Source organism: Stigmatopora argus, chromosome 11, assembly GCF_051989625.1.
Source record: "Stigmatopora argus isolate UIUO_Sarg chromosome 11, RoL_Sarg_1.0, whole genome shotgun sequence".
Taxonomy (NCBI): Eukaryota; Metazoa; Chordata; class Actinopteri; order Syngnathiformes; family Syngnathidae; genus Stigmatopora; species Stigmatopora argus.
In genome coordinates this window covers 11,553,306-11,569,242 of record NC_135397.1, presented here as the reverse complement: position 1 = coordinate 11,569,242, position 15,937 = coordinate 11,553,306, and the positions used below count along the sequence as shown (strand labels likewise).

Sequence of the window (15,937 nt, the reverse complement as noted above, 5' to 3'; positions counted from 1 at the left end):
CCAGCCCACTAAAGCGCCTTAACTTTATTTGGAGTTTATATGGCCTGAAAGAAAAATACTTTTTTTCTCCTCTATCATCTGATATTGATGTTTTTCACAATTATTTTCACTTGGTTTTGAATGAAAATAAAAAAGTTGTTTTTATACAATGGTGTCTATCTTTCTTTATTAGTGTTAAGATAATAAGAAAATATATTTTCTATTTTAGCGCAAAGATTTGTCATATTCCCTTTGTTTAGCGTTATAGTAGTTTCCCCTAATAGAATAATAATAAACGGATTGAAAAGCTTTAACTAAATATGACATGGCTGATCACTCAGATCAATCTAATGATTTTTTCCATTTTCAATTTCAATCTTAAAATTTGGTTAACCCTTAGTTAACCCGAATTACTCTAAATGGTACTAGATGTACAATGAGTCCAGTTTAACAAAAGTTTGAATGACATTATTTTAATTGGAAACCAGTTACTTGCTTAGTTACTAAAGGGTGTACAACATTGCAAAAATTTGTACTGGGATGGAAACCATCTCATATCTCTTAATATGCAAGGTATTTACTTTTGCTTGTTATTTTGTTGATACTTATTCAATTAGTAGTCTCCTCTCATTTGAAACCAGAAATCATACTCATTTTTTTATTCCTTATTACACACATTTTTATATATATTTAATGCCAAAGGCAATTTCAATCAAACTTTATATCTAACTCCCGGCAAATTTATTTGTTACAATGCAGCTTTATGTTGACTAACAGGGCACAAGGTCCATGTGTTTTTTTCTTCTTCTCTGTGTATCTACCATATAGTCGCGGTCACCCGCCAACCAGGCTGCTGTGACTTGACACTGACTTGGCAATAACAGGTTGGGCGATTGAGCTGTGTTTATTTTGTACCAAAGAGTCAGAGAGTATACACACATACAGTATTCATTCACAGTCTGGAAGGCTCAATCATGGCACTTGCTTTTTACAATGACTGGATGATATCTAGCTGTTCACTATTCACATAGGTCTTTCTCTTTCCCAGGACCGTGACAGCTGATCTCAGTGTTTTGCTTGATAAATAGGTAGCCCCAATGCATTTTTTATTTTCTATTTCTTGCGCTGGACCCAATCTACAGGCCAAATACAGGGCAGGGCACAAGGAGACAAACAACCATTCATGCTCAGACTCTTACCTAGGGGCAATTTAGAGTGTTCAACCAGTCTACCCTGCATGTTTTTGGAGATGTGGGAGGAAACAGGAGTACCCGATGAAAACACACCCATGCCTGGTGTGCTCGCAATTAAAAATTGCACAGCAATTTGATGCTCATGAAAATGTTGTTTCTGAACCATTTGAATGAAAAATATTATAACAAAACAACAGACACATGGACAGGCACACACACACTCATATATGGGATAGGCTCCAGCACCGCCCGCGATTCTTGTGAGGCTAAGCTATTCAGAAAATGAATTGCATTTGTATCGATTTCTATTTTAATCAACCAATGGGCATCTCAATCCTGATTGTTGCATTGTAAGACCTGTTTTTTTGTTTTTCATCATCCTTATCTACTTTGACGCAGAGAATGGTGAATTGACTGTTTTTAAAGACTGGGACAGTTTTAACGTGTGACATTTGGAGGTCTGTGCACTCCCTTTGTGGTTGTTTATATTGTTAATTCCAAGATTGTGGTGTGACATAAAAGCATTAAGGGAGTATGTTGTTGCCAACTGGGGACTGAACGAAACACTAGCTACTGCCCCTTCTGATGGACAGTTGACTTTGTATCAAGCACTGGTGGTAACTGGTAGGAACAAATTGGCCTTGTCTTACAGGATGATGTGTGTAAATGGGAGGGAAAGGTGGCGATCCAGTGATGGTGAGGGAGGAGCGGGCAAACAGAAAGAGGGAGATAGTATTCCTCCCACTCAATTACTGACCCACGTCGTCCCCTCCCCACTCCCACTCATCCGAAGCCTCTGACAGTTGTCTATTGTCTGGCTGCCTCTGTCTCACGTCTAAACCTACCACAGTACCTAAAAAAACAGACAAATGACATCATAACTACTCCCAATAATTAATTCTTGCTGACTATTCATTCCCGTTGGGCTTTATGCATCCATATGCCTGACTAGTTTTTTAAAATTCATTATTCATGGACTTATATACTGCTTCTGTCATTTTTCTCCATCTCTTGGTCGGGTATGTGTATTAAAATTTCCATTTTCATCTACAATAGGCAAAATATGAGAATTAAAGGATACGGCAAGGCATTGATATAAAACTAATTATGTAAGTTTAATATAAGTATATCATAAAGATAACAGAGTCTTTGACTGGTTAGTACAGCGCCTCATAGTTCTGATATCAAGGGTTCAAGGCTCTGATCTTCCGGTGTTGCTTTTTACAGTATGAGAATGTATTGTTATCTAGCTTATTGGCCCAAAGAAACGCAAAACTCACTCAGAAATTCTCACTTTCCTTCCGTCCAAACAGAAAACTGCCTGGCAGCCTTACCCAATCGGCTGCTTAAATATTGGGAAACAATGTTGGTTGTATGGAGTGAACAGGCCAGGCCACCTGGGCTGAGGAGAATGCTTTCAAAGAAGTGTGTGTATTGGGTTTGAGGTCGTTAAACTGCACTGTCCCCCTACCAGTACATGGCATTAGCACTACATTGTTTTTATTTTAGAAAGTGCAGCGTTGTTAGAACAAGAGAGCATTATCGTGTGAACGACAACTTTTAATGGTTCATTTTTTGTTGACTGGGTCGGTGGGTCACTGTAAACGGGCCTTGAGTCAGGAACATATTCCACAGTGACGTATCCGGAACAAAAGTTCACTCTCCGTCCCCCAGTGAAGACACTCCCCTCCTGACCGATTGAAAAGAGGCATGGGGGCAATGAGGAAATGGGCCAAGCTTAGCCACACTACATGCTAGCTGTGCTCAGACAATCACTGAATAGACTCATCACCGCTGTTGGACCCTAGGGAGCCAGTGATCTGCCTGCGGGCTCTATGAAAAGTGGGGGCCCCGCAGAGATGCAGTGGGCCCAAATGGAGCCCAGTGTGAGAATGTGTGTGTCCTTAGGCTACCCGACCACGTCCTACTTCCTATGCGCCATTGTACGGAGAGTCTGTCCGTCATTGTTGGCTCGTCAATAACAAGATCACCCAGAGAGAGACTGCAGACTTGTACTAAGGCTATTGTTATGTGCACGTTCTCACTACAACTAAATAGAAGGTTGGCTTTCGGTTTTCCAACAAAAATCCAGTCTAAGATACTTGTGTTAATTTTTTTAAAACATCAAATCCCTAGAAGAAGGAAAGAAAAGGTTTATATTCATGATTCCTTTCAGTAATAGCTATGTGGTCTCCAACTCAATTTATCATTGGGGCACTGTAGTCTGTCTGTAGGCTAGGTGAGTGTGGGCCACACCATTAACTCAAATCTTCCATTTCTGTTCTTTCTCTCTTCTCGTTCGCCTTTATGTTCCCTTTCAGGATTCCTCATGTCTTCTGTTAATGAAGTTAAGTTTAGCTAAAACCCTTTCCTTCCCTTTGTAACATTACTTAATTCCCACCGTTACAGCCAAGGTGGGTCTGGAGTGTGTCTTGTGGTTGACAAAAGGAGGAGGAGTAACATAGATACCATCTCCGCCAGTGTGATAATGGCTCAGATTGCAGAGGACATATGGTAGGTGAGAGTTAGTAGACGCTCCTCACCGCTGTGTAAAACCCACCCCCTGCTAAGATAATGCAATAGAACACGACTTAACACCAGTGGTTCCTGCAGATTTAGGATAGTTTCACTGTACCGTATGACACTGCCATGGCCACCTAAAATGAAGTCTTTTGAAGTTGAAATAAGAAAAATTAGTAGTATTTTTTATATGAATTTAGAACATTATCAATATGCATTAGTCTGGTATACATGTTTATTAGATAATATAGAATAAGAAAAAAAAGTATTCGCCAGTATTGCTATTTAAAACTATTGTTATACGGCTTTTCTGTGTGGAAAAACAAATACGCCACAATCATATCATCGTTATCCATCATCGTCATCCATCATCATCATCTTTCATCATCACCGTACATTTCAATATTTTCAATAAAAAACTACATTTCAATAAACAAGGAATGGAAAATTAATGAATGGTTACTTGTACCGCAGGTTGACATAATGCCTGTGAGAAAACATCGCGTTTCGCTTAATACTAGGAGATTGAAAGGGTTGCGGGGGTTGCTGGAGCCTAACCCAGCTGTCTTCGGGCGAGAGGAACCTCTACACCACGAGGCGGCAATTACGACAGTAAAATTATTATATTACTCAATTTTACATCACGCCAACTGGAAGTTGTTTGGGGTCATTAACTTTTGGTGACTTGAGGCTGGTGTGAAAATTTAGATATTGAAATACTTGGTTGTGTTTATTTAATTCCGGTTAATAATACTTTAGAATGGGCGGCCCGGTGGATTGAGTGGTAAGTGCGTCGGCCTCACAGCTCTGGAGTCCTGGGTTCGAATCCAGGTCACGTCCACCTGTGTGGAGTTTGCATGTTCTCCTCGGGCCTTCGTGGGTTTCCTCCGGGTAGTCCGGTTTCCTCCCACATTTCAAAAACATGCGTGAAAGGCTGATTGGACACTATATTGCCCCTAGCCGGCTGGCCACCGATTCAGGGTGTCCCCCTGCCTCTAGCCCGGAGACAGCTGCGATTGGCTCCAGCACCGCCCGCGACCCCTAATGAGGATAAAGTGGTTCAGAAAATGAGATGAGGTGAGATGAATACTTTAGAATTGCTTTACATTGTTAATATTGGCACAGAATTGTAAATTTGAGGATTTTCAGATAGTTCAGCTTTTCTCACTGCAAAAAAGATTGTGATCAGCATTGTTAATATATGTGCTAGAAAAGTGGTATACATCCAGTTGTACCCTTTCTACTACAGCAAACAATGTGGATCAAATTACTTAACTAACTGAAGTTTTCACGCTGCATTTATAAGTGGTTTTATTTTTTGTTTAAACATTTCTTTCTCCATTATTATAGTTCTAAAGAAATGCAGATTTGCATACTTAAATAGTCTTTCACATGAAGGTCATTTATACTAGGTGTTTTATTTCGCTTTAAGGCACAAGAAGCTGACAATGTGTGAGCTGACATTGCTGCGAGGTTAGCGCTCCAAAACGAAGTGCTAAAAATCATTTCAGCTCCGATAAAGCTCCGAAGCGCCCTGGGATGTGTGCCCCCCTCTCATATGTCTCTCTGGTGAAACGCCAGTACACTGACAGCCTTGAGGCGAACCGCACCACCCTCACAACTCCTTACAAACTCCTACTTAATGTGAATGGAACACACACACACATACACAGAATCATGCCAAGACTGAAGATGTGCCTCTTGGTTTAAGGGTGAGGATGCTGATCTGAGAACCCCCAGGTCTCATTTCCCTCCTGAAATCTCCAAATGAACATACTCCCACACTTTCACCAGGCAAAGCCACTATATTTTGTCGATGGAACTAAAATTATTATGATAATACAGCGTTATTAGGTGTGACAAAAATGAAAGTTTGGTAAATATATAGGTACATTAGTTCTAATGTTCTAATTGTTATAACTTTCTCACCCACCAAGAGAGCCAAGTGCAGGTGACACCCTGTCATTTGACACATTCACATTCCTCCAAGTAGGGCGACAGAAACTTTAGCATTATGCGAGCGTGTGGAATTTAATCTCTGCTTGTCAATGCCAAATTGCGAGCGAAGCTGTCGTCTTCCTGCCAAAGCACAATGCTGATGTCTATTAGCCTCGTGTGTGTTTCTCCTGCATGTCAGCCCTATTTATTTCTTTCTAGTTCTTACTTCGTTTCAGTTAGACTCCCTCATTTTCACTCTTGTCATGGCTGCACAATGGACAAAGTGAGAACAAAATGATGACTAACTTTACTTTTACGAGCGTTACTTTTATAACTCCTACTTAGAATATATTGCGAGTGCTGTTTGTATGCATTGTGCTCCCAAAGTAATTGTTCCTTATGTATTATTCGTATTAAGTTGTATCTGCTATCAAATTTGAATCCCACTTAGGAAGTGCATTTTGGAAATGGTTCACCATTTTAATATGGGTCCTCGTATAAGATCTTAAACTTGATCTTTTCGGGTAAATGTAGCAATACACATGATTCTGGTAGTTGAAACTTGTTGGCTTAGTACCAAAAGCCAGTAACCTTTATTAACAATTGTGAAAACCGATCAACGTAATCAGAACATGAATTATTTGTAGAGACTTATTTAATTATGTATACCTGTATGTTATTGTATGTGAATTCTCTGTGTTCTCTGCTGAAATATCTGAATATGGAAAAAATGCACTGTTGGGAGATACATCTTAGTTACCACTTGAGATCCTTAAATCAGTCCAATGATAATTAATTGTGGTGTTAGATGCAAGGAAAATCACCCTGCAGCATGAGAAAAAAAAGCCAGTCTCCAGACAGACGTAATGACAGGCGGCAGTGGATGGATAGAGGGATTGTGTACTCGTACCTTTTTTTGTCTTTCTGCGCTCTTGACAGATGGAGAGACAGGTGTGTGGCTAGTGAGACTGCCACGGCAGGGACAGTTAGACAGGCCGGTCGGCCCAGGATGGCATTTTGTTGCCGATAAGTAAGCTATCAGAAGAGGGGGAAAAATAGCGGAGTAAAGATTGGTGCCGGCCCCCTCGGAGATGAACTAGCTGGGGGAGGGTGTTGCGATTTGGGGTGCCACAATGCAGGCGTGGTGGGCAGATAGCCCCCTGCTCTCATTATACTCTCCCTAATCCAAAACGCTGTTTACTCAGAGAGAGAGAGAGAGAGAGAGAAAGAGCGAGAGAGAGAGAGAGAGAGAGAGAGAGAGAGAGAGAGAGAGAGAGAGAGTGGCCACGCTTATCGAAGCCCTGCACAGTCCTCCAAGAGTGTGCAGCGAGCGCACGTCAAAATGAGCCTATTCCAATGGAAAAAGGGATCAGCGGCGTCTCCTGGGCAGACTTTGTCGGCCACAATGTCGATGCTTATCACCCCGCTGCCTGCTCCTCTCGGTGAAAGGCGACGAGGCTATCTCGGCTGCCTGTTCACGCCACTGGCTCATAATTGCTCCCATTGTTGGTTTTATTAATAGTGTCCTGTGCCTAATAGGCATTAAAAGCGCATACATGCATGCCAAGAGGTACCTGAATGTTAAGGCAACAGCTACTCAAACGGGAGGGACTACAAACCTAACCAGTTTATCCGTGTTTGTCTTTTTGTACTGGAATAGGACAGCCAAGACTTTGATCCAGAATTGGAGGACATTTGAGAATCACAATTTTGACGAATCAACTACCACTTTTCTGTTACATATTCATCAGTAATAGATAAAATATCAAAGCTTGTTCAGCTCAGCTGAGGTTTTTTTTTTAATTTTATTTTATTTTTTACATTATGTATTTGGACTTTAAATTAAGAATCATAGCAGCAATACGTCTGCGCTAACAAGGTTCCAAATCGATAATAATGTCAGGATTGGAGATAGCTGCTTATCAAGCTGTCAAGCGGAGAAAATTACGTAAATAATTTGGTTAAGACAATATAAATAATAATAATTGTATTATCCTTCTCATATTTATACCAATTTGCGAGTGGCAGGGTGAGGCATTCAGCCAAAGCTAATTATGTTAAACAAATATAGAAAGGACATGCCTTTGGGAAATTGATTTCAAGTCAACTGTTTCATTTATTCTCTGCTTTTCTTCTTCTGTACATGGTAACAGTGTTGTGTGCATGATAGTGGAACACATCTTCCACAACCATACGCTATTTTTTTTTAAATAAATCCTCACAAGATCTCTAGAGACAGAAATGAAACAAATAACACCCCTCAGTTTTTTATGGGGCTTGGGGTGTGGTGGTTGGTATTTTAAAGGGTACTTGAGGCTAAAATGTTTTTTTTTAAACAATTTGTAGTCATTCTTTTCTCTCTCTTTTTCAAAAAAATTTGGTCTCAGAACAAGTTAATTTACAGACCTATGTGTTCGTATTCTGCATTTGGTTATTTAAAATTTGCTATGTGAAACGTAATATGTCCCCAATTCTGGAATGATCAATATGCTGCCACCCATGGTACTAGAGTTAATTAATATTAACTGCGTTTTTTATGGGTTTGGCTGTCTTTTTCTTCTGTTTCTAATGCATCACTAATGATAACGTAAAATAGGCATTTGACTCAAGCATGCAGCAAAGTAATAGGCTTAAGTTCATATTTATCAAACAGAACTCGTGTTTTAGTGCCTAGCAATTTAGATTGACATGGAGTTTGAACATTAGCATATGCTGAGTTTTATCATCTACCACACGAGGTAGCCTACTTAGCACTTGGGTTAGTATGCTTGGTGGAGGTTTGAGGATATTTTCAAATAATTGCTAGCTAGTTGCCTGATGGAGTGAGTAGTGGTTCACCTGCCTTACTTTGTTGCGGGCAAGTGTGGGATCAATTCCCGTTTGAGGGAGGTGTGGTCGCTAGTGCAAATGGTTGTCTGTCTCTATGTGTGCCCTATGACTGACTGGCGACCAGTCTAGGGTGTAGTCCGCCTTTCGCCTGAAGTCAACTGGGATATTCTCCAGCACCCCGTGATGTTGACAAAGATAAATGCTGTTGAAAATGAATGAATTTGGAATTTTCGCTTCGATATTAGATTGTTTGTATTACTTATCGATTTATCGTCGTGCATTTGTCTCTGTTTCTACTATTATTAAATTGATTTACTAACCATTGGTTTGGCAACCTTTTGATGTATGTATCTATTTGATGACTGTAGTAAGAAAACATAAAAAAGTAATATCATGCATCAAATCACATTTCCCATGATCAATATTTATTCCCTCTTATACCTCGCCCCAATCCCTGAAAAAAACACACACTATCATACAAAACTCAATGCTGCAATTTTACCCCTTCTCCCACATCTTTCTGCAATTCGTCACAACAACACTCACATGGTGGTCCTGTGAAGTGTGTGTTCCCCGTTGAGGCTGGCTGGGGTAATCCCGGCCTCCAACTAAAGTAGCCGTGTGAGAGGACAGATTGTCAGTTGATCATGGCCAGCCGAGAGCCTTATCCCTTATTGGATCGGCCATGGAGGAGGCTTAGGAATTATCTGAGGCCTCGCTTAATGTGGAGTCGGATCACCGCCAGAGAGCCGCACGGCCCCAAGACACACATCGGGTTTGAAGAGAGACACTGAGTGTGTGTTGGGGTGTACAACATGAAGGTGTGCGTGCACAAAGCAACGGCATGGTACACTTAACCTCATCTTGACACCATCTCGCCTGCAACGCTCCCTTGTTTATGTTTCACTATCCAATAGCGTCGTCTTCCTCGACAAGCCCCCTCTCTCCTCCTGTTCCTCCCTCTAGCATATTCTTTTTTTTATGCAACACCCAGTAGTTTCCTCTACAAGTTAAGGTCGGCTCTTTTTTCACCCGTTAGCGATAACCATCTTCCACCCTGTTTTTTAATTTTTAATTTTTTTTTAAGTTTTCCAATTTATTCTAACCATTTAAAATTGTTTTAATTTTGAAGGGTTATTTTGTTTTAATATTTTTTTGTTATTACAATGTTTTATTTAATAGTATTTGTAGACATTTTGTCTTGTATTTTTTTATATAAACATGTATCGTATACTGAAAATTAAATTCAAATGCAAAAAGTTACATTCTCTCTTACATATTTGTTTTGATATCTTTTACTATTCTGTTTGAAGCTTTTTTGTTTTGCCAGTTTATTCCCTGTGGTGTTTTTTTAGCTGTCTTATTGTGAGATGCATAGTTTTTAATTTAAATAGTAGTATTTTCATAGTTTATGGTATAATTTCATAGTTTTTTTAATTACTGAAATTCATGTGACAAATAATACATTGTTTAACAAAAATGATATTAGAGATTTGTGTACGTTTTTTTTTAAAAAGCATTCACCACGAGAATCCCAATCATGCTATTGTTCCAAAATAAAGCAAACCACTATTTTGTTGCGGAATGATGTGGCAAACAAGAACCGTGCAATCCCTCACGTCTTAGGTTGCGCTGACTTAAAGTGGCTTAGCTCCAGAGTTATTTCAGGTGCTCTTCCCCTAAAATGGACCTGGATCGCCTTCACTCTTTTGCTAATTCCCTCAGCTGAGAGGATGTCTGGGTTACTGGGTTACTTCTTGTGTATCAGCACAAGACAACAAGAGGCATGAACGGGTAATTCCACCACCTTTGCTTGTGATTACCGACAACTACTAAGGGTCAGATTAGCTGTAGGCTGGGCGAAGCCATAAATCCCGTGGAGTTCCCAGGGTGATCGGCGGGTCAAGACAAGCCACGGACGGAAGAGGCCTCAAGACCACGGCCTTTGCGTTAGTGTTCATTGAGAGCTTGAACCTTCTTGCACATAGTCCGCTATCCTTTTACAGTCTTACAACATTCAGTTTTGAGTGACTGTACTAATGAACTTTTCAAGATATGAGCCATTGCCTGGTCATATTTCCTTACATTTGTGTTACAAGCAAAAATGTAAGTGACAAGCGACCTTTTGATAAGCCAGGACTCAATTGAGGTGTGGGTGTAATGCAATATTGTGGTACTACATGAGCAAAAAGAAGCACAATCGATTGTGTCCACTCAACTGTTTGAGTTCCATGAACAGACGAACTCAGAAACTGTGCAAACAGCCTGCTGCAAGCCACAACTCAGGCCCAGATCCTCACACGGATATGTACAATAGAACCAGTTTCCAACCCCTTATAGAGCTCATGAGGCCAAACGTTTTAAAGGAACATACCCAGCACACGAGTACTACTGTACAATATGTGGAGAGGTTTTACAGTATAAAACTGGTACAGTGTATTTCTCATTGTACTCATTTGTTCTCCCCACAATAGTACAATTTTTAAAAGTCTGTTATTTTTTGCCGATAAAATCGATTAATAGCATTAACAAAGAGTGGAATTAATTTTATATTACAAACAAATTGAGTTTCAAGCTTGTTCATGGAACAAATAAAACACATTAGTCAACGTCCCACTCTCTTGGGAATTTGTTCCTGAATAATGTATAGGAACTCATGCATATATTATGATATTTACAATTTGCTCCTTATCCAAATTGGGGTGGTTCCAGCCTTTGTGGAGGTCAATTTATTTTTTCACCCTAATAAGCCACCCATTGGGTTCTATTTTCAAATTGTATTGCTCAGTTGTCCCGATCTTAATTTACCAAAATTTGATGACTTGATTATCAGTTTATAGTTACGATGGAAAAAAATACGATTTTAGATATTCTTAATTTTTACAGATCATAGATAGAAAACAAACAATATGATGCTGATGATGAATCGGTCTTTTTATGAGTATGTATATGGAATATTTTTTTAAAAGGTAATTTATTTAATGTATTATAAAAAGAATACTTTTTTTTAACAGAAGCTAACATTTATCAAAATGACTAAAGCATAAATGTGGCTTGTATAACTTGGTTTAACCGCATAATTACAAAAGCTATTTTTAACTTTATCCAACTGGCATTACGTTGCTGCGTTCACCCTTTGCAGATTCATTTTACTTGCGTCACTGGAAATCATCCCTTGCACAAAGTCAAACTCAAAATTTTATTTTTTAAGAAGCACATTGTGTTTATTTTCATTTATATATATTTTTTTATTATCTTGACAGTAAATTAAGCCAAGCTTGTACTATTAGGCTAAAAAAACGGTCTGAACTCTATGACTTTGGCTGTCTTATAGTCATTTCTCAATTAACATTGTACTTTTTTCCCCCCTGCTCGCAACCTCATTAATTCACACATATGCTTTTGAAGTTATAACTCGACAGGTTAGTGCCTGCCACTGATTACTTACCACACTCAGGTGACACATACACACACACACACACAGACACACACACTAAAACATAGTACCCCAATCTCGTAATTGAAGGTGAGAAATAATTTCATTATCCGCAGGAAAGAGTAATCTGCTCTCGACTCCTGATCCCTTCATTTCCTGCAGAGCACCTCTACCTCGGAGGTGAACACACGTGCACACACTCACACACACACAGACACTTATGCATAGTTCCTATCACCCAGGGCTGTTAATGTTATTGGAGTCCAGGATTAACCATCAAATTCACATATGCTTTACAAAGCTTTATAACTTAACGCTGCTTTCACACACGGACCGTTTTTGATGGACGAAGTATTCACTCGATTAAGCGGCATTTAAATGATTGGGGATATAGACAGTTGTAGTATACTATTAGTGTGTGCCAGTGTATCATTGTCTTGTTGTTGTACCTTGGTTCAATCATAGTTTATGTTTCTTTACCACCCTCTGCTGTTCATCCGCTGGCCCTCTTTTGGGAGTCATGGTGACACATTTGGGGAGGGGCAGATCCATCAATGCAGGGTTCAGAGGGCACTGTCAGTTTCATGGTCTGCGGGGCTACTAACAGAAGGTGGAGGAGGCGGGTGGGAGGAATCAGGACAATGGAGAACATGCACTCATTGTAAAAGATGAACTGTGAAGTGTCCACATTAAGTCTAAACACAAGCTATTTGACCTTTACAAATTGAACAGATCAAAAATAATTGTTTACAACGTGTGACTCAAGATAATAACACATAAAATTGTATTTCATAATAAGAAAGTAAAATGCAATTTGAATAATTCGCAACAGTCCTCAGCAGGTACTTGACGTAACGGCAGCCTTGTTTTAGGTTTTAAAGGTTAAATGGGGGGGGGTTTAATTATCCCCCAGAGATCTTTTGTTTTTCATTAATATAGCTTCTTGTCTTGTAACTGTTTTTTCCCTGCTTAACAAGTTAGATATATTTTTATCTGGGAAAACTGAAAATTATTATATTGAGGTTATTCTTGTGTCATTTAACAACTGTGTGCCGTTCATGTTTTGTTTAGATTTTTAGTATAATAAAATTATGACATTGTTGTTTTGCAATGTCTTTTTTTGCTAACTCCATGAAATTAAGGCAACATTGTCTTTTTACGCTATTCCGTATAAGCTTTTGTGCGATTTTGAACAATATTTAAGACATTTTGGATTTTACTCAGGAAATCTTTTAGACATTTTAATTTAGCTTATTAAATTTAAAAAAAAAAAAAGAGTTTAATTATTTTCTTACTATCCAACTTTTTAGTCCTCCAAGTCTTTGACCTTATTCTATTTGTATTGCTACAAACTACAAGGACAGTGTTTTAATTATTTCTGCAGCAATTGGTGAGTCAGATGTCTTCGGCATGCTGCCACGCTATGGCCTGAAGTCCAGATATGGACAACAGCATTCAAAATGTCACCATGTTCACATCTGTACATGCATATCTTGACACTCTCTAGATGCATGCTTCTCCTTTGGCTGTCATTGCCAGTTTGAATGTGTGTACAGTGTCCAGTGGTGTGTATGTGTTTTTTTTTTCTAATGACAAAAATGAATATTTGGACACTTTATCAATAGGCATTATTAAATCCTGCTTGCTCCAGCTAATCTTGGCAAGCAGCAGCAAGTGCACAAAGGTGACACACACTTACACACACACACACCCACACACGCACGCATGCACTGATGTCTGCCCCATGACTTGAAGAGAGAGCGTTTGTAAGCCGCTTACTATATTGACCAGCTCCTTCTCTGGCAGATGCCCCCCCTCACTGCTTTTTGCTCCTCTTCTTCATTCTCTCACTTTTCTAAGCCCCCAACACACCGCGTTACGTGTTGTTCTCAGCCCACACAACTTCTTCCCACTTCCCCACAAACGGGCGGGTGCACGTGACGCCAAAGCTGCAGCATCTTCTACTTCAAAGCCAGAAACCCGAAGTTTTATTCAAATGAATGCTTGCTTCTTCTGCTGCCAAGGCGTGTTTTTATATGCGTGTCTATGTGTTTGAGTGAGTGACATGGCGGGGCTGAGCATCCAAGTGTGTGTTACATGCACAGCAGAAGGAGAAGGGCTGACGGTAGGTGATAAGCCAGATAGGCCTGCATGCTGTGATTATCACCCAGTGGACCTTCAGTCCCGTGCACACACACACACACACATTCACACAATGAGCGAGAGTGTTTGTGAGGATTTAGGGCAGACTACAGACGGACAGAGGAATAAGACTTGGATGACAAGGCAAGGTGGAAGCCACCAGAGAAGCAGGCTGTGGCTGGCAAATGGACTTTCTCTGATTGAAAGCCATAAGTAGCAAATTTATTGGAAGCAATAATAATAAGATGATTTTACCAAATTTTCTTTGTGTGTGTTTGTTCCCAGGTGTGTGGCCATCAGAGGAGACCATGGCTCATTACTGCCTGCAAAACAGTCACCTGTTTACGTGAGTTCACCATCAAGCTGGAGTATACTTTATCATTAAATTACAAGTGACACTGACACACCGCACATGAATTTTAAACAGCGGTTTGCGAATGCAGCCCTCTTCCACTTAATATACTCCTGATTGATCTGGAGTCATTCATTCAATTTGAATCATAGACAAAGGCCGTCGAGACCGGAGCTGGGCACCCTTGCCCTAGAATATATATGTATAGTCCAATCTGAAGCAAATGCTGGGAATAAGCTCAGGCATCTTCTCTAAAAATCGCCTAACTGGCAATTTTTGCCTTGTCTGGATGTAATTGTTGGATCTCATCCATGGACACTTGCAAAAAGTGTTGTTCTTTCCTTTTGCCGATCAACGGGTCGTCACCCACAGGCCTTAAATGTGCCCGAAGCACACTTTGATTTATAATGAAGGTGAGACCTCACCCTTTGATTTCCTGTTTTAACATTCAAGAGGCAGGTGGTGAGCTTTGGGGGGCGGAGGGAAAAGAGGGCTATTGATTATTGTAAAAGGTAGTGAAGGTCAGCGAGACAGAAAGAGAAAGAAAAATAGAGGGAGGGATGAAGGCGCTTGGGATGAAAGTGGACAAGGCCTAAGATGGAGTTGAAGGCCAGATAGAAGTGGCAAGAAGATGGAGAAAGACTTTATGTGCATGTGAATGTGTACATGCGTCAAACTGTCAAAAGTAACTGAATGTCCTTCTCACTCTGTCCTATCAGGGGCAACGTTTGTGAGTTGGGAGGAGGCATGACTTGTCTGGGTGGACTCATGGTAAGTGAAACATTGACACACACACACACAAGAGCACATGTACATATGCACTGGATGGTAAAATGACCTCATTTGATTAATTGGTTCCTCTCAGATACAGGGCCACCACATGGCCCATGAGCCCATTTACCACCAAATTAGGTGGGAAAGCATACAAAACATTACTTTATTTTGATATTTTCCAGGAAAACAATCCATTGTGTCATGCCCCAAAACAAAGTACAGAGAGTCTTTGTGTTACGGTGTCCTCGACATAAAACATTTCAACTTTGTGACGCCCATTTATTCCCTATCACCAGCGTTTCTGTTAGCTAGTGCATAGTTCTTCTCTGTCTCTGTGCACTGGGATTATCATTGCCTTTTTCGCCCTACTTCTTTTACATTGTGGCCCCAAAGAAGAAAGCTAGCTCTTCCTTCTCCACCCAAAAGAAAAGCAATTATCATTGAAACAAAGTTTAACTTCATGTTGATGCAACACAGTGGTGAAAATGTCCCGTCAAAATTTTTATTTGGAGTGTGTTGCGGGAATCAATTCCTAACAAGAGATTATGAAAAAGAAAAAAAAACTGTTTATTAAGGTGAATATGCAATATCTTGTCTTTAGTGTGTGTTAAATCGAACATAGTTTGAATTGAATCGTATTTGCAAATCGATTTGTACACAACACACAGATTTCCCTAAATTGGCAATGGAAAGTTATGTTTTTAAAATAGTAATATAATTTAACAGCAATATTTTGGATCAATTCCGACAAACTTGTAATATCTTGCTCCTAGG

General features: G+C 39.8%; 1 protein-coding gene across 5 annotated transcripts in view; it reads left to right on the top strand.

Moving 5' to 3' along the window:
* The window catches only part of camkmt (calmodulin-lysine N-methyltransferase), a 119,184-nt gene that overhangs the window by 45,596 nt on the left and 57,651 nt on the right, over positions 1 to 15,937 (top strand). For all 5 annotated transcript variants that reach the window (XR_013304011.1, XM_077614088.1, XM_077614087.1 and 2 more), the window contains 2 exons: positions 14,323 to 14,383; positions 15,109 to 15,160. Coding sequence is in view for 4 of the 5 variants with exons in the window: in XM_077614088.1 (XP_077470214.1) it covers positions 14,323 to 14,383; positions 15,109 to 15,160 (113 nt within the window). In the remaining variant the exon portion in view is untranslated. The remainder of the gene's footprint in view (positions 1 to 14,322; positions 14,384 to 15,108; positions 15,161 to 15,937) is intronic.